Source organism: Lissotriton vulgaris, chromosome 11, assembly GCF_964263255.1.
Source record: "Lissotriton vulgaris chromosome 11, aLisVul1.2, whole genome shotgun sequence".
Lineage (NCBI taxonomy): Eukaryota > Metazoa > Chordata > Amphibia > Caudata > Salamandridae > Lissotriton > Lissotriton vulgaris.
Window position 1 is genome coordinate 181,950,229 of NC_141699.1, and position 25,203 is coordinate 181,975,431.

The 25,203-nt window shown below is 43.2% G+C and overlaps 1 protein-coding gene across 1 annotated transcript in view; it reads left to right on the forward strand.

Moving 5' to 3' along the window:
• The window catches only part of RPH3A (rabphilin 3A), a 726,349-nt gene that overhangs the window by 468,982 nt on the left and 232,164 nt on the right, over nt 1–25,203 (forward strand). Inside the window, exon 8 of the mRNA XM_086943083.1 lies at nt 12,233–12,316. Coding sequence (XP_086799209.1) covers nt 12,233–12,316 — 84 coding nt within the window. The remainder of the gene's footprint in view (nt 1–12,232; nt 12,317–25,203) is intronic.

The following is a 25,203-nucleotide window of genomic DNA, read 5'->3' on the forward strand; positions in this document are numbered from 1 at the left end:
AAGGGAAACTAAAGTAATAACCAAAGTAAAGGAGGCACAAAGTAAGAAGTAGTTCTTCAAAATGAGTTAAAGGCACTCACACGAGTTGTACCTGAAATGTTGTTCATTGTAGGAAGTTCACGTGAAGAAAGAAAAGAGTACGAAAATAATGTAAATACCATCCGGTATAAAGTTGTAAACATGTTTCCTCTTAATCGTCCTCCGCATGAACTCGTAACCTTGAGTTCGCCAACGGAGGACACCGTAAATCAAGGCGGCCAAAAATGCCGTCCGGGAATCAAAATAATCCGTCCTCCGCACGTGCACTATCTCGGCTCCCTAACGGAGGACAATGCCAATACTAAGAATCAACAGAAAACGTCCTCCGCATGAGCTAACGTCCTGTAGCTTGCCAACGGAGGACCGGAATGCTCCCAAACGGTAACCGGAGCTAATTACAAAATCATCCTCCGCATGAGCTCATTCACGGCTCACCAACGGAGGACTTTTAACAAAGACGGGCCGAATTCTCCAGCAGAGCGCAGCCGCGCTTCTAAGCAATTCAGGCCACAGAACAGAACAACGGATTACCAGAACGAATCCTGGTTAGTCATGTGATTAAATAGGCATTTAATTTCCAGCAGAGCGCAAGGCCTTATGGGAGATGTAGTTTGCATACCTTGCTGATATTTTCCCCTAACCAGTTGTGCACAAATGAATTGTGACACATGTCCTGATAGTAAACTACGGGGAATTTCGTTTTTCACTATTGAAAGGCTATCTGTCCCATAGGATAGAATGGGAGTTTATTTATAACATCTTATAAATATAACTTTCCATTGGGACAAGATAGGAAGGTAAAGTTTAGTATGTCTAAACTCAGAATATAAAGATGCATCTTCTAGTAAGGATGATTTTTACATTCTGTGTTTGAAAATACCACTTTTAGAAGGTAGGCCTGTTCATGCTTAGCCATCCTGCATGCCTCTGCTGGTTTGTGTATTGACTGATTGGCTTTGGAGTGACAGGGGCTGGGAATGTGCATTCACTGTAGACAGCTACAGTGGGGGTTGGGATGTGTCCTGCCTTTCCTGGATGAGTCAGGGCTGGACTGAATAGACCTAGGCAGCATTTAGACTAGGGGAGGAGATTTTCTTACACCTGGATGGGCCTGGTCTGCCTTACACATTCCTGTCTCCACCTCCTACTGGGAAGCTGCACCAGAGAGGACAGAACTGGTTTGGACTGAGCACAGAGCCTCTCTGACACCAGAGAACAAAGAGAAATGGAATATAAATATTGGAGCCCAAACCACAGAAGTTCAGATTACTTCTGGAGTTCAAGAGGAACCTCTGCCATCGAGAAGAGCTGGGAAAATTGATGGAGAAGTACTGCCCCTTTGCTGTGTGCTGTTTGGGGTTGGTTCTCAGTAGCTGTTTCTGCCAAGGAGAGGATACAACTTTGCTGTGGGATGTGTCTCCTGCTTGAGGAAGATCTCCAAGAGCTTGAAGTAGAGCTTGTCTCCTGTTCTGAAGTTTCAAGGATACACATACTTCACCACCAGCTCCCCTGAACTCCCTTGCTGGTAGTTCTGACCAGGAGGTGCCTGTTGTTGAATTGGGCCTCTGGAGGTTGTTCCTGCTGTTGGGAGCTGGAAAGAGGCCACTACTACGAGAAGCACGATGCATCCACACCTGTTTCTGATGCATTACCGAAGTAACTGATGCAGCGCCTGCCGCGGCTGGAGAAATGGCTGCATGCCGAATTCCGTGCACCGATCTCCGAAGTCCGAGATCACCGCACTGATTCCGACGCAGGCCCTGTGGTTCAATAGTAAGCACCAACGCCTCGTGGGACTGCAGCTGGGGAGACCAAAGCAGTGCCGTTGCCGCATTGAGAAACAGTTCATCCCCCATCCTCACGCATCGCACCAGAGGGCCAAATCTACAAGAACACCGGCAGCAGTAAGAAACCAACTCATCACCTCCCTGCACAGTAAGAAACCAAAACATCACCTCCCCTTCAGTAAGGAACCAACGCATCACCTCCCCTGGGTGGCAGTAAGGAACCGACGCAGCACCTCCTCTGGAGTAAGAAACCGATGCATCACCTTACCTGGGCTTAAGGAACCAACACATCATCATCCCTGCAGCTGTTTTTGATTATGAATTTGATGCATCCAAGGTACTTTGTGTTGAAAGTGTCGCATCTACAGTTTGCTACTGACAGAACTGTTTTTATCTTCTAAAAAGTACATTTTGATTACTGTACAGTGGATTTTTGTAATGTTGGTCTTGTTTGGTTTAGATAAAGATTACGTATTTTTCTAAACTGATGTGGTGTCCATTTGTAGTATTTTCACTGTATTACTGTATGTGTGCACAAATGCTTTACACACTGCCTCTTAGATAACACTGTCTGATCATGCCAAGCTACCAAAGGGGTGAACAGGGGTTATTTTAGAAGTGTATCCCCCTTACCCTGACTAGGAAGAAGGGTCCATACTTGGACAAAGGTGCAAACCATTGCCAACAAGAGACCCCCATTTACAACAAGAAGGATGTCCTGCAGCCCAAGCTGCTGAGTAAGACATGCCGAATAGATTGTTGTTAATGTTTTTATGTGTGCGTTGGATAATATTGTTTAGACATCATATTTTTGCTTGGTCTGGTGCACAGAGCAGTGCGCTTAGATAGCTGCTTTATAAGAGTGATGTGACTGTCGGAGATAAAAAAAGATTTGTTCATATAAACAGATTTCATGTCGATGATTCCTGTTCACTAGACCCCAGCTATTGCAGAGGTCAGCATAGCTGATGCCCAGAGCTAAAATTGTGGCAAAAACAGGAATTTCTCAAGATAATACTTGACGATGTTCATTATCATTTATCATGGAAAATAGAGTATGCAAATTTGAAAGTCAAAAGAGAGAGGGAGCATACCTAACATGCTGCCAAAAGTGGTAGATATAGACTGTATACTTTTTCGTTCAGTATAGTGGCACATTATCACCACTTAGCCAATTCATATAGCACATTACATGGCATAAGGAAGGTATAGGGGAAGAATGTCCAGTCTACTATAATCTGCACTAAGTCTTCGAATTTGCATCACAAGATGCTCCAAATTTATATCAGCTTGGTGCCCCGATCCTGTATAATGCATATTGTTTTTTGCATCCTGATTAGTTGGAGGTCGCAGCTGTATTAGTGTCTGTTGGATCTGTCCCTGACTTCTTGCAAGCCCTTGTAAAGTAATGTATTTTGCCTGATCTGGACATGACAACTAATCAAACAAATTCTCACTCATGAGTTAGAGGGCATATGCTATCTGCTGTTGTACATGTCATATTCAAGGCACTTAGTACCTCTTGGAAACTTTGCAGTTGCCAACACGCACTGTCACTGGCAAGGGGGCTCTAAGTGCTGAAAACACTAATTACAAGATGTTCTGTCAATTTTCGGCAAGAGCTGCTACAGCCATAATAGGCCCTTATTTTATGCAGTTCATCTTCTTCCAGGTCAGAATTTTTAGTATACAGCAGTTTGGAACTACATGTATTAGCATGCAAAGAGCTGTTAACTCCCAAACCAGTAGTGGATAAAGGCACCCTCGTGACATGTGCCAACAGAATATATGATACCATCCGTCAGTCTTTCACTCCGCTGAGAATCACAACGCGGTCGTTACAACGACCGCGTTAGGATTCCGCATACCATTGCTCTGCAAGTCAGAACAACTACTTGCGGAGGGGGGGTGCTGGATGTTGGAATAGTATAATTTACTATTCCAACTCCAGTCTGTGCGGACAATAGGGAAGGTGTTGGATTTTAAATCCAACACCTTCCGCCCCACTCCGCAAGTTGTTGTTCCGACTTGCGGAGTAATAGTATGCGGAATCACAACGCGGTCTGTGATTCCCTGCAGGGAGAAAGATTCGTTGTTAACGGCATTTACCATGCCAACAATCAGGTTGACATTTGGTGATTCAGTGGCCACTGCTTTTCTTTAATGTCTTCTCTCAGAGGATTCCATTTTTGGTGAGCCCTTCAAATGCCAAGATTACTTGACTTGGGCAAATGCCCTTCCTACTAAATCAGACCTGTACTTATATCAGTGCTGTGTAATGTGAGATCATCTGACCTTTGCAAATACATAGGGTTTGAGGAGCAGGATACTTCGTCAAAATGTGGCGAATATCCCATACGCAGTTTAGACTATAATGCACTTGTAATATGTCAGACGGGACATCCGCCAAACACGTGACAGAGTATCCTGTCCCCTAAACTTTAAATAAGGCCTGCAGCATCTTGATGTTGTGTACATTTTCTGTGTTAACAGATTGCCAGTTATGGAATTGAATGGAAAAGGGTATCGGGCATCATCTGCAATGAAAGACCGGCTTATGGTTGGGGGCTAATTTTAGGGTTACATCTAACACACAAAACCACCACCAAAAGAACACAAGGGCATGCACAGTAAGCACCACATGGGCTGGCAAAACTACTAAACTAGTTCATTAGTCTGAATTGAGGGGTTAGATTCCCCCAGTTTGCCCAAAATAGACTTGTCAACCTAATACCACCTAAATACACATCTCAATTCTGAGGGTTGGTGCTGAGATATGAAAATCAAGATATTCAGCATTCAGCTCCCACCCAAGCAGCATCTTATCGAAGCCCAGTATGGAAATAAATGAAACCGTAGGTTGCACTCCAATCTCCCCATCACTACCTCAAGCTCAGTGGAGGAGCGGGACTGGAGCGAGAAAGTAATAGTTTGCTCATCAGATTACATTTCATTACATTAGATTTGATTTTTCCAGTAAACATAGCCTTTCCTCTCTTTGACTCAGGGTGGGGTATTATTCTGGGCAGTGTGCATCAGGCATTGCCTCTCCCCTAAAACCCTGTCATTGAATAATGTGCTTATCACAGAAGGTTTCCATGAGACGACACTGACCATTACCTGCCCTGCACCTAAGGCCCTTTATTGTTCATCTGCAGGATGGTATATAATGTTTATAGCTTTATTGAATTGTTTTATGGCATGCTTTATTGCGATCCTATGGTGGTCAGTTGTTTAGCTATTCGCTGGTTTATACCTTATAGACCACGTGTAAGCACTTAGGCACTTTATCGTTCATTTGTATAATGGTATATAATGTTTACAATTTTGATTGTATTGTTTTGGGAATTACTTGATCATTATATGTTACTTTTACTATGACCAATGAACGACAGTGATACAGATGTGTATATGTGGTATCAATGTACCAGTACAGTATATAACCATTTAAGTGAATTAAGGGAAATGAAAAAAGACTAGTTAATTAACATCATTTGTTTTTAGATGAGTAAGGAATTGTTTTTTATATGATAACAATGTTTTAAGTTGTAATGCTTTTTGTTAATCGAGCAATACATATTAACTTATTGGTAAAGGAAGGTGTGTGGGACTCCCAGTGAACGCTGGAACCTCCTGCACAGTGGGGGAATCATACAAAGCATTCCTATGCTGCATGTTTTGAAAGACTTTAAGGGGGCCCTCAATGAGATTTTTACCTCCTGCACATGATGAGACATATACCAATGGGATTCACACTGGACGGTGCCACCTGCCAGAACATTCTGGCACGTCTGTATGTAGTTGACCAGGACATTGCATCCTGGCACAATACTTGGATAAAGGTGCACAGAGCTCCATCTTCTATAGAACAGGGATGGTGTTTATCGGATTCTATTGAGTATCTCTCCATTGGAAAATGAAAATGGATGCGCTCACTATAGCCTTCTAGTGCACAGGTTAGAATGTGTATAAAGAGTCATGCAGTGATCCTCCCCCTAGCAAAATGTGGCAGGTGCCTGTGGTCATGATGAACATTGGTTTACTGCTGGAAGTAGGCATTAGTACATGAGGCTGGGAGTGTTGGAAAAGGTACATGAGATCACACAAAGCAGTGCTACCTTCTACCCTTTGTGGGATGTGTATTCTGTGTCTGGAGGGCACATGTGAAGTAAGGCAGGGCATTGATTCCTCCTCCAGGAGATTGACAGTGTATTAGATATTACGTTCACAGGGCTAAGCATTGAGAATAGACCCCCTTCTTACCCAAGACAGAAGAGGTATGTGACTGCCGGATAAGCATTGCTATTGGAGTGATTGTTGTGTGGAGGGGTGCTCAAAGGGGTTCATCTCTTGAACATTTTAAGGCATTTTCTTGTAAGTCATTAGCAGTGCAGTGTAAATAGGGTTGTCTGCTAAATTTGATGACTTGACTTAAACTTTAAGGTGTTGTGTATTGATGCTAAACTAGACACATTTTCTAACTTCTGGATAACGTTTTTGGGTTGTGAAGCAATGTTAATGCATATCATTTTTCAGTGGATCGGATCTTAGGCGATATTTGTTTACATGTCCCCGTTTTCAATAATGTTTACATAACTGGTCACCAAAAGCTGACAGGTGCAATAATTAAAATATTTTTGTCTGCGTACAGGAGTAAATTGATTATTCTATGACTGTTCTATCGTGCAGCCGAGCAATTTTTCTCTCAATGAAAGGATAACTGATTCACATATATTATCTGTCCATCTTTCTCATCCCACTCCTTACTTCGTGAGGTGTCCCACCTCCATGAAACTGGTACCCAATAGAAACAAGTAACAGGAAGTTTTCTTTGCCTGTTTTCTTTGCTAGCATTTCTCCACTCCCCTTCTTTTCCCCCAGATCATCGCCTTGTAAAAAAATAGAAAGAAAGAAATCCTGGCTGCAAGGTGTTCTAAGAAGGAGATCATGTGGGATGTAGTAGGGTGGGAATGAACTGCACTAGGATACAGCTTGTTGTGGGACTTACTCAGACGGCAGGGCACACGTTGGATGGGATCTTCTCCAACAACCCGCATCTTACTTTTACAGGACTGCTACCCCTGGTCTTGTCAGACCATGTGGCGGTACGCTTTGAGTTAGCTGTTTCTAATCATCATGAGATGGGTAAACTAACTAAAAAGCAAAGGGTCTCCAGAGCATGGAATAAAATTGAGGCTAAAGAGTTAGAAGATCTTCTGAACTCTACCCTATTCTGTCCGCCTGTACCCATAGAAGAGGCGACCACCCAATATTCTAACTGGGTTGAGGCAGCCAGCGATAAGCTAGCGCCTAAAAAGAGCTCAATCTCTAATAGAGCACGGCCCTCTGCCCCATGGTACTCTCAGAAGCTGAAAGATCATGAACTAAAATGTAAATTGCTAGAGAGGAAAAGGAGGAGGGGATATAACCTCGCAGAAAAAGAGGCTTATAAACAAAGCCTGCTGGCTTATAAAGATCTACTTTTTACCACCAAGAAAGATTTCTTTGCCAACAAAATTAATTCTGCAATAAATTCGGCTAAAGAACTCTTCAAAATAGTCACTAGCCTAGCGTACCCTGGCACACCTAGTGTTTCTCCAAGTCAGGTGCTCTGCGAGGAAATAGACAGATTTTTCTGTAGCAAAGTGGAGGTTATTTTCACCACATCTAAAGGTCCAATGACAGATGGAACACTTGGTGTCGGGGAAAAATGTAAAGCTCGGTCGGGTCTTGAAGAGTTCGCATCTTTATCCACCAAGGACATTCATAAATCATTGATGTCAGCCAAATCTGGCTCCCCTTATGACCCATGCCCGGTGGTGGTACTAAAACTAGCCCCTGAAACCCATTGTTATAACGCTTACTGCCATGATGAACTCGATGTTTAAGGAAGGATATTTTCGTAAAGCCTGGAAAACTGCATCAATACTTCCTCTACTCAAGAAGCCGAATCTGGACCCGAATGATCCTAATAACGTTTGGCCGATCTCGCTTATCCCCCTGCCAGCTAAATTGATAGAGAAAAGCATGAATGAATAACTAAGTACATTCTTACGAGAGGCACAAATATTGGATCCAACGCAATACGGGTTCAGAGAGGGACACAGTCCACTCTTTTAAAATCTACAGAGGAGATTAGAGCAGTGCTTGACCAGGGAGGCAAAACGGCAATGATTATGTTGGACCTGTTTGCAGCCTTTGACACGGTCCACCATGACGTGCTGTTGGACAGTTTGTGGGAATGTGGAATCCAAGGTAAAGCATGGAAACTCAGACAGATTGCAAACAGTCTCTCTCTGCGCATTCTGTTTCAAAGCCTTCTCACTGCCCTGTGGAGTTCCGCAGGGTTCTTCACTTAGCCCCACGCTTTTTAAGGTCTACGTGTCCCTGTTGGCCCCCCTGATCAAATCCTTTGGATTTGCTCTACAATTGTATGCAGACGACACTCAGATTATGGTGTCCCTGCACCCTGGGCAAGAGACTGGGACTGCAAAACAATTCCATGACTGTATGGAAGCAGTGGGTAATTGGATGACACAAAATTGTTTAAAACTCAATTCGGGGAAGACAGAAGTCATTCTGTTTGGCAATGACCCCAAGCTTTGGACCCCAAGTTGGTGGCCAGAGTTGCTGGGCGTGCTTCCAATTCCTATGAGGGAAGTAAAGAACTTGGGTGTCCTAATTGATGATGATCTCAACTTTGAGGACCAGGTCAATGCAGTTGTCTTGGCGACCACATTTGCTCTCAGAACATGCAAGAAAATGTTGCAGTCTACCTAAGGAAAACCAACGTACAGTAGTGACGGCATTAACTATGTCGTGGTTGGACTACTTTATTAAAAATAACAAAGTCCCAAGTCGGTGGACAAAAAAGGATTTGTCCTGTTTTAGTGTTGGTGATATGGGTATAGTAGTCAAATAGGCATGCCGGGGGGTCGGCGAGAAAGGCAAAGGTACAATAACGTTTGATCAGTTATCAATGCACAGCAGTTACGCACTATAGTATCTAGGATAAACACGGGTAATGACAGGTTCTGTACAATTGTTTACAATACGTTCAACAAAGACTACAAATTTAATTAAGACTTATCACAATATATGTTTGGTAACATTATTTTAAATTTTATTACACTTTATCAATTCACAATTCATGTTAAAACCATCATTAAAAACATTTTGCAATGGACATATTAATCAAATTTTTTTTTTATAAATTGCATATAAAAGAAAAGAATCAAAAGGTCGACGCGGCGTTTCGGCTTTCTTTAGTACGCCTTCCTCAGGACTGATTCTTATTGCTCCAGATGGAATTATTACCCATGTGGAAACCGTTGTTTAAACGAAGAGTCCTGTGTGAATATGGACGATTGGCAGATCACAAGTTGCTAATATTGCTAATATCAATATGAAAAATGCGCTGTCTCTAGTACCAGAGGAGTGGATTCAATTTCCTCTAGGTTTCATTTACATTTATTTATATATCTCCCTTGGGGGACATGATGTCCACTGTTCGTATCTGTATAAAGGATATGGTCCTGCCGTATTTAGCTGCCAGAAGGAGCCACCGTTTTTATGAGGGTTGTCGGCAATATTCTCCAATAAGAGCTAGGTGATCAATCACTGCAGTCGGGGACCTCTTTCAATTAGGTCAGCATATATCGGAAAAGTGATCAACACGTTAGGGGTTGGCCTCACCGGGTTGTCGTTCTCTTTGTTCCTGATTACGGCCTCCCTGCTCCTTTTTTCTGGCAGCCTGTCCTCGTCTCATTTCCACGGCATTCAAGTGGTTGGACTACTGCAACAGCCTTTACCTAAACATTCAGGAGCGATTGCTACATAGACTCCAACTTTTACAAAATTCGCCCGCCAGACTGCTCACAGGAACAGCTAAATATGCTTCTGTCTCCAGAGATATCAGAAAACTGCACTGGTTGCCCGTTAAGAAACAGGTACAGTTTAAGCCACTCTGTACAGTTTACAAAGCTCTTCATTGTACCGGGCCAGAGCATCTGAAGCAGCAGTTTCAGTGATATGTCTCCAGTAGACCACTCCGCTCTTTAGGAGCAAAATTGTTAACTGCCCCCATTCCTAAAAAAGCCATCTGGGGAGGTAGGAGCTTCCTGGCAGGTGCTGCCATTTCATCTTAGAAATTGTCCTGATCTACTGACATTCAGGAAAGCCTTAAAAACCTGGCTTTTTGACGTTTAACTCCGTGCTCTTTATCAAATGTGTTTGGGTGGCTTGTAGACAGTGCAAGGACACCATGGGGTAGCAGTTTGCACTTTAAAAATACTATAACATAACATAACATGTGGGATGTAGTAGGGTGGGAAGAGGACGTGGATGAACTGCACTAGAATTCAGAGTAATAAAGATTACCAGTAAATAATCTTTGCATTGAAAAGAGCCCAGAAGGCAGCCTTGGTAAGCACCATTGAATAAATATACTCTTCTGTTAGCTCACCTGCTTAGTGATAGTCTACCGCAGAGCCATCAGCATGAAGGTGAACGTCGATCTGAAGCAGGAAGGGCTCTTTCGAGATGAAAGAAGGCAGCTGTCCATCACTATCACTTTTTAATGGGTCATGAAGTACCCTGTACTTTTGCTTTGTTGGCTAAGGTTGAAGGACCACGAATCCAAGAAACTTTCCAAACTACAACCAAGGATGTTGGATAATGACGGAGAGAGTGCCAATGCCTGAGGAATTCCACTTTGCATTTTGGCTTCAGATATTACGTGGGATAAAAAAAATAGCATCCATGTTTACTAAGTCATTTGTGCCTGGAACCTCCTCTATGGGGCAAACAAAATAGACCAATAAAAGCCAATAGTCACAGCACAGAATATGACTGGCCTGTCCAACAAATTTGGAATTGTGAGACGCCCTCCATCTCCTGTAGCTGCTGCCTGATGTCAGTCAGAGATGGTTCCATTCCTTGCCTTAGCACGAACCTACATTGATGTATATTCAAAAGTGTATGGTGTTCTTGGTGCCTTTAGAGGTGTTCTCATAGGATAGGCTCCAATACCTGGCTGATAATTGTGAGGGAAGGCCTCATCAGTGACTTGGAAAGCCCAATGGATTAAAGTGGCCTTTCTCAACAGATGTGTCATTAGGTATGTAGGGCATATGCAGTGCTCAATTTGAGCCAATGATTGCAGATGGAGCCCAACAGCACTTATTTTTAGGAACAAGGGGCCCTATTATGTGTAGGGTGCACTTTACCTGTTTGCACCCTGCGCATCTTAAAACAGGTGCGTTGGGTGCAAACTGGGAAAGTGCACCCTATTACATAGAATACGCTGCCCTTGGGGTGGCCGCAAACTTGCGCTGCTTTGGGGGCAGCCCATTCAGGTGAAAAAAGGAACGGCTTTGAAGCAGACGCTCCGTTTTTCACTGTGCAGGTAGCAACCTGCCTGCACTTTTAATGGGGGTTAGAGATCCGTTTGCAAGTGGGTGCAATAAGTGACTGTACCCACCTGCAAGGGGATGTCTGTGGGGTCCATTGGACCACCCTTTAACCCATCCAGAGGGCTACCTCAGTGTGCCTCCTGATACCTTGCAAGAGTGAGAGAAAGGGTAGCGTCTGGGGGTGGATACAAGAGGCATGATTTGGACTCAACACTACGCAGCCTTGGTATTTGGGAACCCTGATATTTAACAGCGCCGGTGGTGAGCTTCTAAGAAAACCTTTGGGCCCGGCACTTATTATTTTACAAATTAAGCACCTCGGCTCAGATCCCAATCTAACAGGACATATTAATGATCAGTGTGATGAACACACTGCTTCTAACCAATCCCTCCTAATAAAAGCTGAGAAGGTGGTCTTCACTCTATGTGCAGGAGGGAAGAACTGCCTTCCTTTTGTCAGTATAGAACCTGTGTGTGGGGGAGGCAAGCAAGAACCGCTGCTGATTGCCCAATACTGGATTTGTGGATGATGGAAGCTTGCTGACGATCGTCTGCACCCTGTCTAAGATGGTGAAGCTTGATAAAACCCTTTCAATGAACAAAGTCAAAACGATTGCCGTCGCCCCTGCTTCTCTCTATGGTGACAGCTTCTGGTTAAGATTCAGTCTCCTGCTATTTTCAGATATTCATTCTTCATGCCCCCTGGCAACGTGGGTTGGACTCTTTGGCCCTTTAACAACGAGTCTTCTGATTCTTATTAATATTTCTATAGAGATGGACATATGTGCACGTTCTCATTAGTTTTAAAATGATCAGTCTCTCATCATAATCCATTGTTTCACCTCTTGGTATTCAGTATGATCAGTTTCATGATGATCGTTCCTTAAAAATGAGCACTAAATGTCAAAAATTGTGATTTGAAGATGTTGATATTGTTTTGCAGTATAAATGATGCATTGAGATCGGGTCGTTTTCATTGTGTGTTTTTTGCAGGCAGTAAGCGGGCCAGTTCAGCCCAGTCGTCAAGGCCTCCTCCCAACTCTAACCAGACCTCCAACGCCCAGGCTGCCCAGCAAGGTATGTGGGGTTCACGTTGTGACATTGCCCCCAATTTATGAGGAAGAGAAAGAATGTTGGGTGAAAATGAGGTAACATTCCATACCGTGTTCTATACACAATCTGTCGTATAAACACATATATCTCTTCCTCACACACACACACGTTCTCTCATAACACAAGCACACAGAAGTACATTCTCTTCTCACGCAAAAACATATATTTTCCAACACATACAAACACACTCTCTCTCTCACATACAGACACATTCACACACACACCCTTTCACGCACACACACTCTTTCACGCACACACACAAACACTCTCTTTCACGCACACACAGCTGCATCTCAAATCTTGTGATCAAACCTAGGGGATCATTTTGAGTTGGGCGGGTGGGGTGCCAGACAACTGGGGGGACGGAAGCAGGCGCCACCTCCTTTATCACTGTGACAGCCCGTGGACTGTATTATAATTGTCCTACTTAGCTGATGGGCCATTTTTGTGTCACGTCAACCGGGTTGCCGAGTCATAGCCTGCTCGGCATTATTATTTTTCCTTTTCAGAATTAAAACCCCAAAATAGAGTGTGGAAGGGTTGTGTTTCTAATAAACATCAATAAATGATCAGACAAGCTGGGGGTTGTTTCCTAACATGACAGGACCAGTTCTGCTTTTTTCTGCTGAGTTAATTTGTAGCTTGGTGGTCCCTGGCGGGAACGTTGAAAGGCCTGCCCTAAATAGGATGGCTGCTTTCATTCCTTTGCTGGTGGCCAGGATGTGGACGGGCCCCAATTAAAGATATCCCATGGGTAGCTGAGAGCCTGTCACTGGGACTACTTTCTTTTCTTGTGCTTTATGGCTTTTAATATTAAGGAAATAAAGGCAGTTATAAGTAATTTTCCTATCAGGCTAGTCCACATCTGAATGATGCCTGAAATGTTATCTGTAGACTTTAGCCTGCAAAGAGGTTAGAACCCAATGTATGATTGCATACATAGCATTGTCTATGGCTTTAACGTGCGCCCTTTGTCTATTTTTTGATTTCGCCTTAAATGGAGTAGGTGAATGCTGGCTGGCAGTGCATCTACCTGTTATATAAAGGGGTGTGTGCTGTGTTAATGAGTGTGACTCCATAGTTGAAGTTCGGATTTTCCAGCTCAGTAACTACAGCAGATCAGTCAATTGAATGTTGATGGATGTGGTGTGGGGGTAGGTGTCAGGGGGTGGGGGGGAGGTGAACAATCTGATCTAGTTTGGCTGGGCTCACATGTTTAGCATGTTCAAATACCTAGGGTAGAGTACCTTCAAGAATATTGATTTCTAGCATTACTGATTGCAATGTTTATTAACTTACATTCCTTCTGTTGGTGCAGTGAGGGTTACTGGTTTATGAGTGGTGTGGAACCAGCTTAGGCAAGTAACCCACACACATGTCCCAGAATGCCTCATGCATTGTACAAAGGCTCATTACATTTGACCCTGGATTCTGAGGTCCAGCAAATGGAATGCCTCAAGCGCAGGTTTGCAGGTCAGGGGTGTCTTATCTAGGTCCTGGAGGGCCAGATCCGAGACACATTTACAGGATATGCAGGATGTACACAAAAATGCACATTTACTTACAACTACTTTTAAATTGAACTGATTTGCATAGTTAGAGGAAATCCTGAAATCATACTAGGCACAGGCCCTTCTAAACCTACATTGGAAACCCATCTTTATTGGTCCATCTTACTACATGTTTCCATGCCCACCGCAAACTATCAGCAATCCTCTAACCACACCATCATAAGGGATCTTGTTGGCTTCAGCTGGTGTTTGCTTGGAAGAGGGATAGGACCATAACATTGAAAATGATACGTTGAATCTGTTCTATCAGCGTCTCATGTTCTGGGCTTCGACTGGTCTCAGGTATAGTGGTCAGCTCATTGGCCCTATGTTTACCTAGGTGGAGTCAAACACTAGCATTTTTATTCTGAAGACATTACATTTTTCCTCGACTCAAGTATAGCTATGGCCCGGGCACAATTATCTTGCCTGCCCTTTAGCGCTAATCTCCAGGCTGACATGTCTCTTCACGCCATGGGCTTGCACCTGAAACCCAAACTTCAATAGATTGAACCATGAGACACGTACAGATTGTCATGTATGGTGCTTAGGGGCGCAACAGAGGACCATCGTCTTTAGGACTCAGTGGACCAAGTTCTTCTCCACACATAAGAAGGGATGTTCCTTTTGGGGCGAGACTGAGTAAACTTCAGAGGTATAGAAATCTTTGCTTTGTCAGGGTCCACAACTTAGGCCTGTGAGTACAACCTTTATTGATTATACTTCTCTTAAGGGGTACCACCCAAAAAACTCTATAGAAGTCACTTAGCTTATGTTTAACTAAAGGTTGAACATGGAAACATCTGCTGACATGGTTAACCAATGAAAATACTCTACAAGCTGCAGTGAATCCTCAGTAAAGGCATACGGTTGCCAGACTTTATAAAAGACTGCATTACTAGCTAATGCTCCCCTCATTAAGCTTACATCAGATTGCGAGAATCTCCAAGGTAAAACATTAAAAGGGGTACAGTGGAAGCTCACATTAGTTGCCGGTGTTCACTCTTCAACAGCAGGATACTAAGCAGGTTGTTCTTTTAAATTCTTGCTTAAATGACGCCCAGGGGTCTATTAGGATGGCTGGCGGATTGCCACCGCCCGTATGGGGCTGGCGATCTGCCCGCCATTTCCTTCCGCCCGCCTAACATTTCCCCCTGCCATATTATGATGGCGGTGGGGACCAAGGCGGACGGAAAGACCGTCCACCAGTTTTCCGCCGGTAGGCTATCCGCAAGATTGCCTACCTGGCAGAAAAGACCTGCAATAAAGGCACCGCCATCCTATTAGGATAATGGCGGTCTCATGCCTTTCCATGGCGGAGACTCTGCCATGGAAAGGCATGCGGAGAATGCAACTGACCCCCAAGGGGTTGGGGGGAGGGTGGCTGCACTTGGAGGATACCCTTGGTACCCCCCAACATTTGTATGCACACGGTTTCAGGCACCACGCGGTGCCTGTCACGTTGTGCAAGCAAATGCACAACATGACCTTTTAACATTGTGGCGGGTGCTGCATATAGCACCGCCCACCACAATGTTAAATATACAGGATGCGACTGCTATTGTGGGGGTCGCACCCTAATAGGCACAGCGGGACCGCCGCACCACTGGCGGCTGGTCCCCACACAGCTAGGGTGGCGGGTGGACTGGAGTCCGCCCGCCATCCTAATAGACCCCTTGATGTTAAGGGGTCTCTATTAATCTCTTACCTCATTCTCTCAAGGTATGAAAGGACGATAGTCATCCACTGGCACCTTCCGACCTACCCCACTGTGAAATGGAGGTTGCATGGAACAAAAGAATGAGTTTAAAAAAAAAAGAAAAAACATGACATTTTTATCTTCTAAAATTTCTCCTAAGAATAAAACGCCCCCAGTGATCGACCAAGTGCTAGCAAGCCAGATAGAGAGAAGAAAAATCAAAATCACAAGAAAACGTTTGAAAAACAGCACATAAATGTTGATGCACTGGTAATAAACAATGCAAAGTATTTTAAACGAAGCGAAGAACACAATAGAAGAAGTCTATGAAGCCATGCGATGCTAATAAAAAACATACTATTTGCACTTAAATACATGTTCCAGTGCCAATCCTTGCAGTTGTAACCTGGAAGGAAATTGCCACCATGATCAAGTGTACAGATGGGCATCGTGGATTGGTCTGTGTGCAACCTTCCTCCAGCAGCAGGTGTCATTCTGATGTAGATGAAGCACATCATTTTGCCTAAGTTAACTCTCCCGTGTCCTGGAGGATGAGAGGATGCTTGTGCTGATTCTCTAAGCCTCAGAACCACATAGACTTGTAGATATTCTGCTGACCTTAATCCCAGTGAGTAAGGCAAGTCCTACTGGCCTCACAATCACATCTATGAGCAAGTGCAATGCTTGACCAGCATTTGCGTATTCAGGACACGAGCAGCATGTGTGGCGAACGTCTGTAGCGTTAACACCTGATTCCCAAGTGACTGTCCAGAAAATATCCATTCCTTTCCGGCAGATCCTAGTAGCTAGGAGGAAATAAGGGACCCGACAGACCTCATCCCCCCTCTCATACTTTGTTTTCTTCTAAACTCCCCTTCTCTTAAAACAGGTGAGACTCTTAATTTTTATCTGTGTATCTATCGTAGATGGTTTATTGTGAGCTGAGACTACAAAGAGATCAAAATGCTATCTTCATGTTTCTCCTAATGTATGTAAATGTAAGCTTAGCTTACCTAAGATTTAGGGATTTGGATATAGCTCCAACCTGTTACTAGAGTTTAAGCTAACTTTGTCTTGAGGAAGGTTGGATATAAGGGTCTAACTTCCGAAGCAGCACTGTATCATAGTGAGTGGACCACTGTATCAGACTCAGAAGAGACTAAATGAGGATGTATTGCCATGGTCCTCCTCACAACCTTAAACACAGGACCACTCACTGAAAATTAACTCCTATTACTGCATGAGAGGTGTGAAGGACTTTAGCAAATAGGTTGTCCCTATTGTATATGATCTGTGTATATGCTTGCTATTAAAAATGTATATAAATGAAATAAGAGTAAAATATATTGTATATATGCCAACAGTAAAAATATTTAAAAATGCTACATGTGAGAAATGTGCCCCACTCCATTGAATCCTTCTGTATTTTTTGCTTTTTGGACTACCCGGATCCTGGACTTCTGCTGTGAATCTCACTAACTGAGTCTGACTATAAAATTTGTTAAGATGGTTTGGAAGCGCCTTTAACCCCTTCCATGCTGCAGTCGGCCATTGGCCGACGGCAGGGCTACCTCGCTGGTGCTGCCGTTGGCCAATGGCCGACGCGGCCCCGCCCGTTTTTTAAAACGGCTGCACTGCCGCGAAATCGCGGAAGCAGCCAACGGGTTAAAGATGCATTCTGCTGTGCACAGCTAGAGTAAGAGGCTCTGTGCTGGTTGCACATGAACATGTGCGCACGGGTATGTGGGCTGAACATGCAAGATTACCACTTAACTCAGCCCAGTATCCGACCACAGTTAGTCTGTTGCGAAGGGGACCCTTCATGAGTTGATGCAGACTTGGGCAGGCCCTATATTATGAGTGGGCATTAACAGTGTAAATGCCTACATCTATATTGATCCACTTAATTATGGAGAGTGCTTTACTGTATTGTACAGTATGAGCAAATTTTGTATCAATCGACATTTTCATCACAGTTAGACAAGAGGCTAGGATGAAGCTCCAATATTATTGGAAATCGTGATGCCGACTGCATATTTCAAAATTTATGCCTACTTGTGGCAGATTTGTAATTGTTCTCTGTTTCCACTCGTACTTATGTTCTGCCCTTTAAATTGCCCTGCTTGGCCAAGATAATTACTCTGCTGGCCAGCTGGAGGATCAAAGGCCTCAACACACACTGGGGCTATTTGCCAAATATTGGGCCTGTTCCTGGGAGAGGAAATGAATAATGAATCTACAAGTGCTGCTCCTCCTAGATGGTTATCCTGGATCTTCTGTGGAGTGGTCCTACAGGAGTGTGACCTCCAGAAGCAGGGAGCTCATGACTCCCACTGACTCAAGGATCCTGCAAGTGCCAAAGGAGGCAGGGCATAGGGGAAGTGCCAGCCACCAAGACAGGAAACAGGTCCTGGGTAAGGAGGGAGAACAGTCCAAATCTGGCTCCCCGCAAACTTGGAACACTTTTAGAGACTAGAGGCCTGAAGTACATGCTTTTGCTACCTAAAAGTGACCACCAGGAGCAAATCACACCTTTCCCCATTAAAAATGGCACAGCAGGGGTCATACATTTGTTGTCTTCCTCCATGGGAGAGTTGTCAGTAGGGCTGGAGGCATCCGCAAAGGATTTGCAGATTCTCGTGGGAGAGGAATGCATGGCTCCCACTCCATGTAGTCCTCAATTGCCTTAGTGAATGACAAGGTGGAGATCGACACAAAAGGATATTGGAAGGGTCTGTGTGTGGAACCCGCTCCTCATTGGTGCTTTTCTCCTTGTTGGACGGAAAAGAAAACAAACATAAGTGCCCATTCTGTTTGTTTCCACCATGTCGCTGTGAGGGACCCAGCTCCCCTCAAACTGAAGAGGAGATCTTTGCTTTGGGTGCTAATCTTGTCTCCTCTGCCTGTTTAAGGGGCAGGGACACCCAACACTGAGCCGCCCACCCATGCTGACCGTGGCCAGAAAGAATGCTGGATACCTGCTTCTGCCTGTGCTGGGCACAGGTGGGTGGGAGAGCAGGAAAAGAATCCGGCTCCCATACCAGCACACAGGAGCATTTCACCAGGAGCCTGCAGAGTCTGGAGCGGTGAGGGGCTCCACCCAGTCCATAACTTGGCTATATTTGGATGCCCGATTGTGACCTGGCACCCAAATTAAAATCAAATGAAAAGAGCCTCAAAAACATTTTCCTGCAGCGCAGGGCCAAAATCTATTGGCATTGTTTCCCAAGAAGGGCAGGGGCACCATAATGCCACTTGCATGATTCTTGGGGACACCCTGGAACAGCAGTCATTTCCCTTAAAACCACAGAAGCCCTCTCAACAGATTTCCCGAAATGACCCTAGGTCTTCAGAGTTGTAGAAAGACTGACTTTGGGAGACTACCTTCACTTTCCAAGCACTTTTGGCACTAGGTTTTTAACCTGATAGTTCTAGAGTCAAGGGACCCTTTTTGGTTGGTTGTAAGACTGCTTTGCAGCATGTGTGAAAGTAGAAAAAAACTCTAGCACATAGTTCACGGACTAATGAAATGCTTTATTGACAATGACAAAGTGAACAGTGAATCATTACATGTACTAACGAATGTCCTTGTAATTACCATCCTTACTTGTTTTATGAGGTTGCATTGGTTTATTATGATATATTTCTTCATGTATTAATCTGGTGACATCTTGGAAAAGCCGGTAGACCTTCAGTTTGATGAATACACAACATTATGTAGTTCCTGGTATATGTAAGGAGTATTGTTGTTTTGGTCTCGGCTCTCTAGGTTTGTGAACTGTTACAAGGGTGTCTCCATAGATATTTCCACCTGCTATCATCTATATATTTGTAATTTAATGCATAGTAATAAGTAGTGAGTGCGTAATAATTTACTTTCTCTTTTTAGAACAGAAAGCACTGGCTGGACAATGATTTCTTGGGTGTTTTTTGGACTGGGACACTATCCCACACCACCTTCCCTGAGTTGACTTTGGACTGTTCTGCCTTGCCACCCTGAGAAAGTCAAGCATTATAAAGAGGGTACTTGTTGCCTAGTAAAGGGAAATTGCAGGTTTATTGCTTTTAAAGGACCCACATTCTTCACAACTAAAAAAACGGATTTCTTACACTATGTATATGATTAACTTTGGTTTGGTGTATTTGAAATCCCTTTTGCATATAAACATTAAGTAGAATTCCGTTTTTGAATCTAGGTAACTAGTATTTTTAGGACATTGGGTAAATTCCATTTTATATTGTTGGATACCTTGCCCACAGTCATTGTTGAGTTCCTCTTCTTTCGTTTTTGAGTGTCTTCTGTGCTAGACCTGCCTGCAGCTCTTACAATGTGTAATTTGTGTAATTTGTTAGTAATTGGCTTTGCTGGTTTGATTCTAACCCTTTGTCTGACCCTAAACTTCTTTACAGTTTTATATAAAACTTAAAATTCTTCTAGACAGATTTTTATTTCCTTGCCTGAATCCTGATTGAGACTAGACTATTGATATTTCTTGGGGTTGAGCATTATTCCTCCTGCCTCTAAATATGCATCCTCCATGTATTTGAACTGTATTTGTAATTGTGAGCAGGTTCCTCAAAGAAATTAATATATGGTTTAGCGTTTGATGTGAAGAACCTAGATGTTTTTCAATTTTGTACTTGCCCTGGCTTTGCAGTAGAAGTTATCAGGCAGGTTTATTAGGTTGCCTATCTGTTTCTTGTTAATCTTCTTCGTGCTTTGGGATGGATTGGGATCAGGGCATATCACTGAGGGCCATACCATGTATTTGCCTCCTCCAAGAGTATACCTACTATTGCAATTAATTTCCAGGGGTTGAATCATTAAAGGGGCTTGTAAGAAATTAGGTTATTAGTTCAGAAGAGTAAAAGCCCCATTCCAAGAATAAACACAATCCTTGTTAGTGTGAATGTTAGAAATTGGGTCTCTAGTTGGCAGAGGTATGCACCCTGTTCAATTAGGGACCACAATCCTAGTCAGGGTAAGCTACACACTGAAAGATAACCTGTGCTCACCCTTTGCTAGTTTTGCACATCACAGGCAGGCTTTTAGAAAGAAGCAATGTGTAAAGTATTTGTACAACATGCACACAGACATACAGTAACAATGAAAACACCACAAAAATACTCCACACAGGTTAAAAAAATTAGAGAATCATTTTATGAATAAAACAGGGCCAAAACAACAGAAAGCCAATAACTATGCCCGGAGTTATGAATTTTTAAAGAATAAACCAAAATAGTGCTTAGAAGTCAACAGCGCTGAAAGGTTACTTGAGGTCGGGCTAGACCAGGGAAAATTCAAAGGTCAGGCCGACCGCATTGGAGGGCAGGCCGGCTACAGGACTGAGACAGTTCCCGCTGACATAGTACCTTGGATGGAACAAGCATCGATGTCAGAGACTCGATGCGAGGAGTCGAGGAGGCGCCGCGCCGTCATTGATCCTGCAGATAGAGGCCAGCGTCAGCATCAATTCACGCAGTCGATGAAGGCTTTGACGATGAACCCTTTTACAATGCATGCACTGCGTCTTTGAGCCATTCTGTCAATCGTCTTACAGCCAATCGGCCCATCGAGTTGATGTTAACGATTGGCTCCAGCATCGAAGGGCAATGCATCGGTTTCAATTGGCGCAGAGTCGGTACTTCGTAGATTTTGATACAGAAACTGCTGCAGAATTCACTTCTGAGGCCCAGGACTGGATTGACAACTCAGGCAAGGGAGAACTCACTGATGGCAGAGTGTAGCAGCAGAGATTGTAGGAAGTCTTTGATGATCCTGAGACTTCAGAAACAGGACGCAAGCCCTTGGAGCCACTCTGGGTTAAGGTGAGATTGGTCCAGTCCTTGGCCTCAACAGGGCAGAGATCAGTAGGCAGCAGGGCAGCTTAACAAAGCAGAGAAATAGTTCCTTCAGAACAGTCAGTCAAGTAGAGTGGCAATCCTTATAGCACAGCAGTCCTTACTCCTGCAGAGTTCTTCACAGGTCCACTAGTGTACTCTCTTGGTAGGGTCAGATCCCCAGCACTTATAACCAAATGTGCCTTTAAAGTGACTTCAAGCAAGCCCTTGAAGTGCAGATGTTCCCTTTCATCCCAGTCCTATTTGTTTTGAGGGGGTAATCAGCCCTTTGTGTGGGGCACACGACACTGCCTATTCAGATGTAAATGTCAGATCCCTCTCCCCCTTCCTGGTTTTGAGGCAGGAGTACACTCTGATGCTAGTTAAGGGTCCACGTCCTAGGGGCACCTCTTGAGGAACAGGACTCACTCCAGAGACCTGCAGCAGAGCTTAGGCAGGTCCAGTTTGTGCTGGTCAGTGGGACAGTTGCAATTAAGACCTTTGGAACTTGTTGTGTTTCTGTATCTCAAACAGGATGTCAGCCAACTGACCCTTGCAGTCACTTATGGGGATCCTGGATTCAAGACAGGCAGGTCCAGTTGACCTTCTTTAGATAGCTATTTAGTCACTCTTCTGAATCTTCCACAACTCCAGGAGTGTTCCAATGAGAGGTTTGGAAGATGACACATTCATACCTAGTGCCAGACTTTGGAGGACAATCCCTGACCTACTCCCAAACTGGTTATGGTTGGTTCTTCCTTTTCCCTTGAGCTCGGCTCCAAACTGTCTATGATGACAAAGGCAAGGGCATGCCTAATGTCAGGTCCCTCTGTATGTGCTGCCGGCACGGTCCTCTGAAGTGCAATCAGGGCAGGGCACACATCTTTCCCAACCATTTTGTTAGGAGACCCTACTCCCCATGTATGGAAGGAACACAGAACAGGAGAGCCATTTACCAGCATGTGACACTGGACACTCGCAGAAAGGCACATTTGGCTTAGGCAGGAAGAGGCCAACTTTCTAAAGATGCAATTTTCAGACAAGTAACCTAAAATCCTACTCTACCATTAAAGGGGATTTTAAATTGCAATTCAAATGAGTTGAATAATTATTTCTCTATTCACAAACTGAAGTTCTCACTTATAAGTGTAATAAGGTAACCCAGTGTTAGTCTGTGGGAGAATAGCCTTGCCACAGTGAAATATAACTTTAGACGTTGGTCACTGTAAGGACATGTAAAACTTGATTACACATGTTGGAAATGCTGTCTTATTACAACAACTAATGTAACATAGAACACTTAAAGCATCTCCACAAGAACTTGGCTTACACAGAAAATGTATCTGCAAGTCTGCCTACATTTTAGCATTAGGACTGTTTGCATTTATGAGGACATTGAGATGTATATACCTCCCGTAGTTTAATTTTATGTCTATCTTTATCCTCGCAAGTTTTAACATTTAATGCTACCTTTTAAAATTGTACAACTTTTATTATGGAAGCACATCTTTTGATGTATATTTACATACACACAACTCATTTTTTGACTATGTGTCTTTTATGATACATTTTACCGAAAAACAAACAGATTTTATGATGATTACACATGTCCAGCTTTTTAAATAACATGTCCCTTGCCCTATGAGTCTTTAGGGCCTATCTTAGGGGTGACTTATAAGAATTTAAAAGGATTGCTTAGGCCTGGCAAAAGGTGTATTTTTCCCTGTCCAAATGGCCATTTAAAAGTGCACCACAGGCTGCAGTGGCATGTTTTATAGTGCTATTTCAGTGGATGGCACATTGAGTGGTGCAGGCCATAAATAACATTTAATGTACAGGCCCTGGTTACATGTAGTACCATTTACTAAGGTCTTATAAGTAAATTATATGTGCCAATTGGGTGTCTACCGACTTTGCCATGTTTAGTAGGCAGAGCACAAGCACTGAACCAATGTTTAGTAGGAGTGAAATGTGCAGAGTCAGAAAAGTCAACAAAAAATAGGTTAATCAAAGGAAGCAAAAGAATCTGGAGCGATCCTGCAGAAGGGCAAGGTCAAATAGGGTTACATGTCGAAATGTTAATAAGAGGGATGGCTTTTTGGAAGGGAATTGTAATAATAATTCATGCTTTTAAATGCATTGATGTGAACAATGGGATGAGTAAATGTATGGCAAGGTGGCCAAAAAGTTTCTGCATCTCAATCAACTATTTGCAATGCACGTCCTGCATTTGGGGAATATCTAATGACAATGTATCTGTATGTAACAGCTTTTTAGGCTTCGCCTGCACAGCACTAGTGCTGTGCTTGTGAAATCTATTGTTTTAATATAAATCTGAAAAGAGGCTTACACTCTGCCCTCTTTGCTTTTAACTGGCTCCTGTGCTTGCCACTTACTTTTCCTTACGTTTCTATTGGCTGTAGCATACTACTTCTTGTTTTTTCCTCGTGTTTCTCTCTTATTAGTGTCCTGTGGCCCTAATACTGTTTTCATCCGCTTTGGTGGAATTTCTTTTAAGCGTGCCATTACCACTGCTGTCACCACAAGATCTACATTCTGATAGAGTCAGCCTTTTAGCTTTATTTACATTCTTGTGACTTCTCTTAATGAGCTTAACAAGCTGTTCATGGGAGTAATGGTGTAACACGCTTCTCTTAATTTCACACAGATGAGGATATCATGCCTGTAGGCTTCTGATCGCGTATTTTTTTGTGAGCAGCGTTTCCCTTAATAACTATATTGCCTGCAAAAGAATTATTTACTTGTCGTTTAAGTTTTTCACTTTCAGTTTATTTGCCACACAGGTGCCTTTATTGTTCCTCTCCTTACAATAATAGTGTTACGGACTGCATGCTTCAATTTGAAATACACTCAAATGTGTCTTTGTTTATACTCCTGGTCTGATTTAAAATGTATTTGTAATTTTCCTTTATATACCCTCTTTTTCATGTGGCAATAGTAGTTCTGTTGTTTTGTTTGGCATAATAGTAGTGTTATGACCCTCTCGTTTTGTTTTGTTTTATCATTTTATCATTGCATCCCTATGCGGGTCTTACTTATATTGCACCAACAACTTGTTTCAGTTCTTAATACTCTAAAAAACAGAATTTGTACTTTCGTCTAATTCATAGTCTGTAAAAAACATTGGGTTCTGGCAGTCAGCTTTATTTACCTACTTTTTCTTGCCGCTAGAGCAACTTTGATTTTTAATTTCAATGTATGAGTCACATTTCAAACCGCTCCACTTATTTTATTTCTGCATCCCTATGGAAGTCTCACTTACTTTGCATTGGTGGTCTTATTAGTTCTCCCTGCAGAGCTCTTGCGCTGTGCTTGAGAAATCTATTGCTTTTAATACAATCTTAAAAGGGACTTACATTCCGACTCCTCTGTTTCCTGGCTTCTCATTGGTTCCTGTGTGTGCCACTTACCATTCCTCCATTTCAATTGGCAGTAGCATATTTTCCACCATTGACCAATGCTGGTTTCTCGTCTGCTTCTCCTACCAGTTTCCTGCTACAAAATACTGTTAACATCTGCTTTGATGGAACTATATTTACATAAAGCTTTGCTTTTTACGCTTGCAGCATATTTATATAACAATTTGTCACCCAGGGAGATTTAGGACCCGATGTAGGTAAATCTAATTTACCACTTCTAAAATACCGAATCATACCGATTCGGTATTTAAGAAGTGGTAAATTAGAAGAGGGGAAATGTAGGTAATTCTGATTCTGTAAATACCGAATCTGTAAGATTCT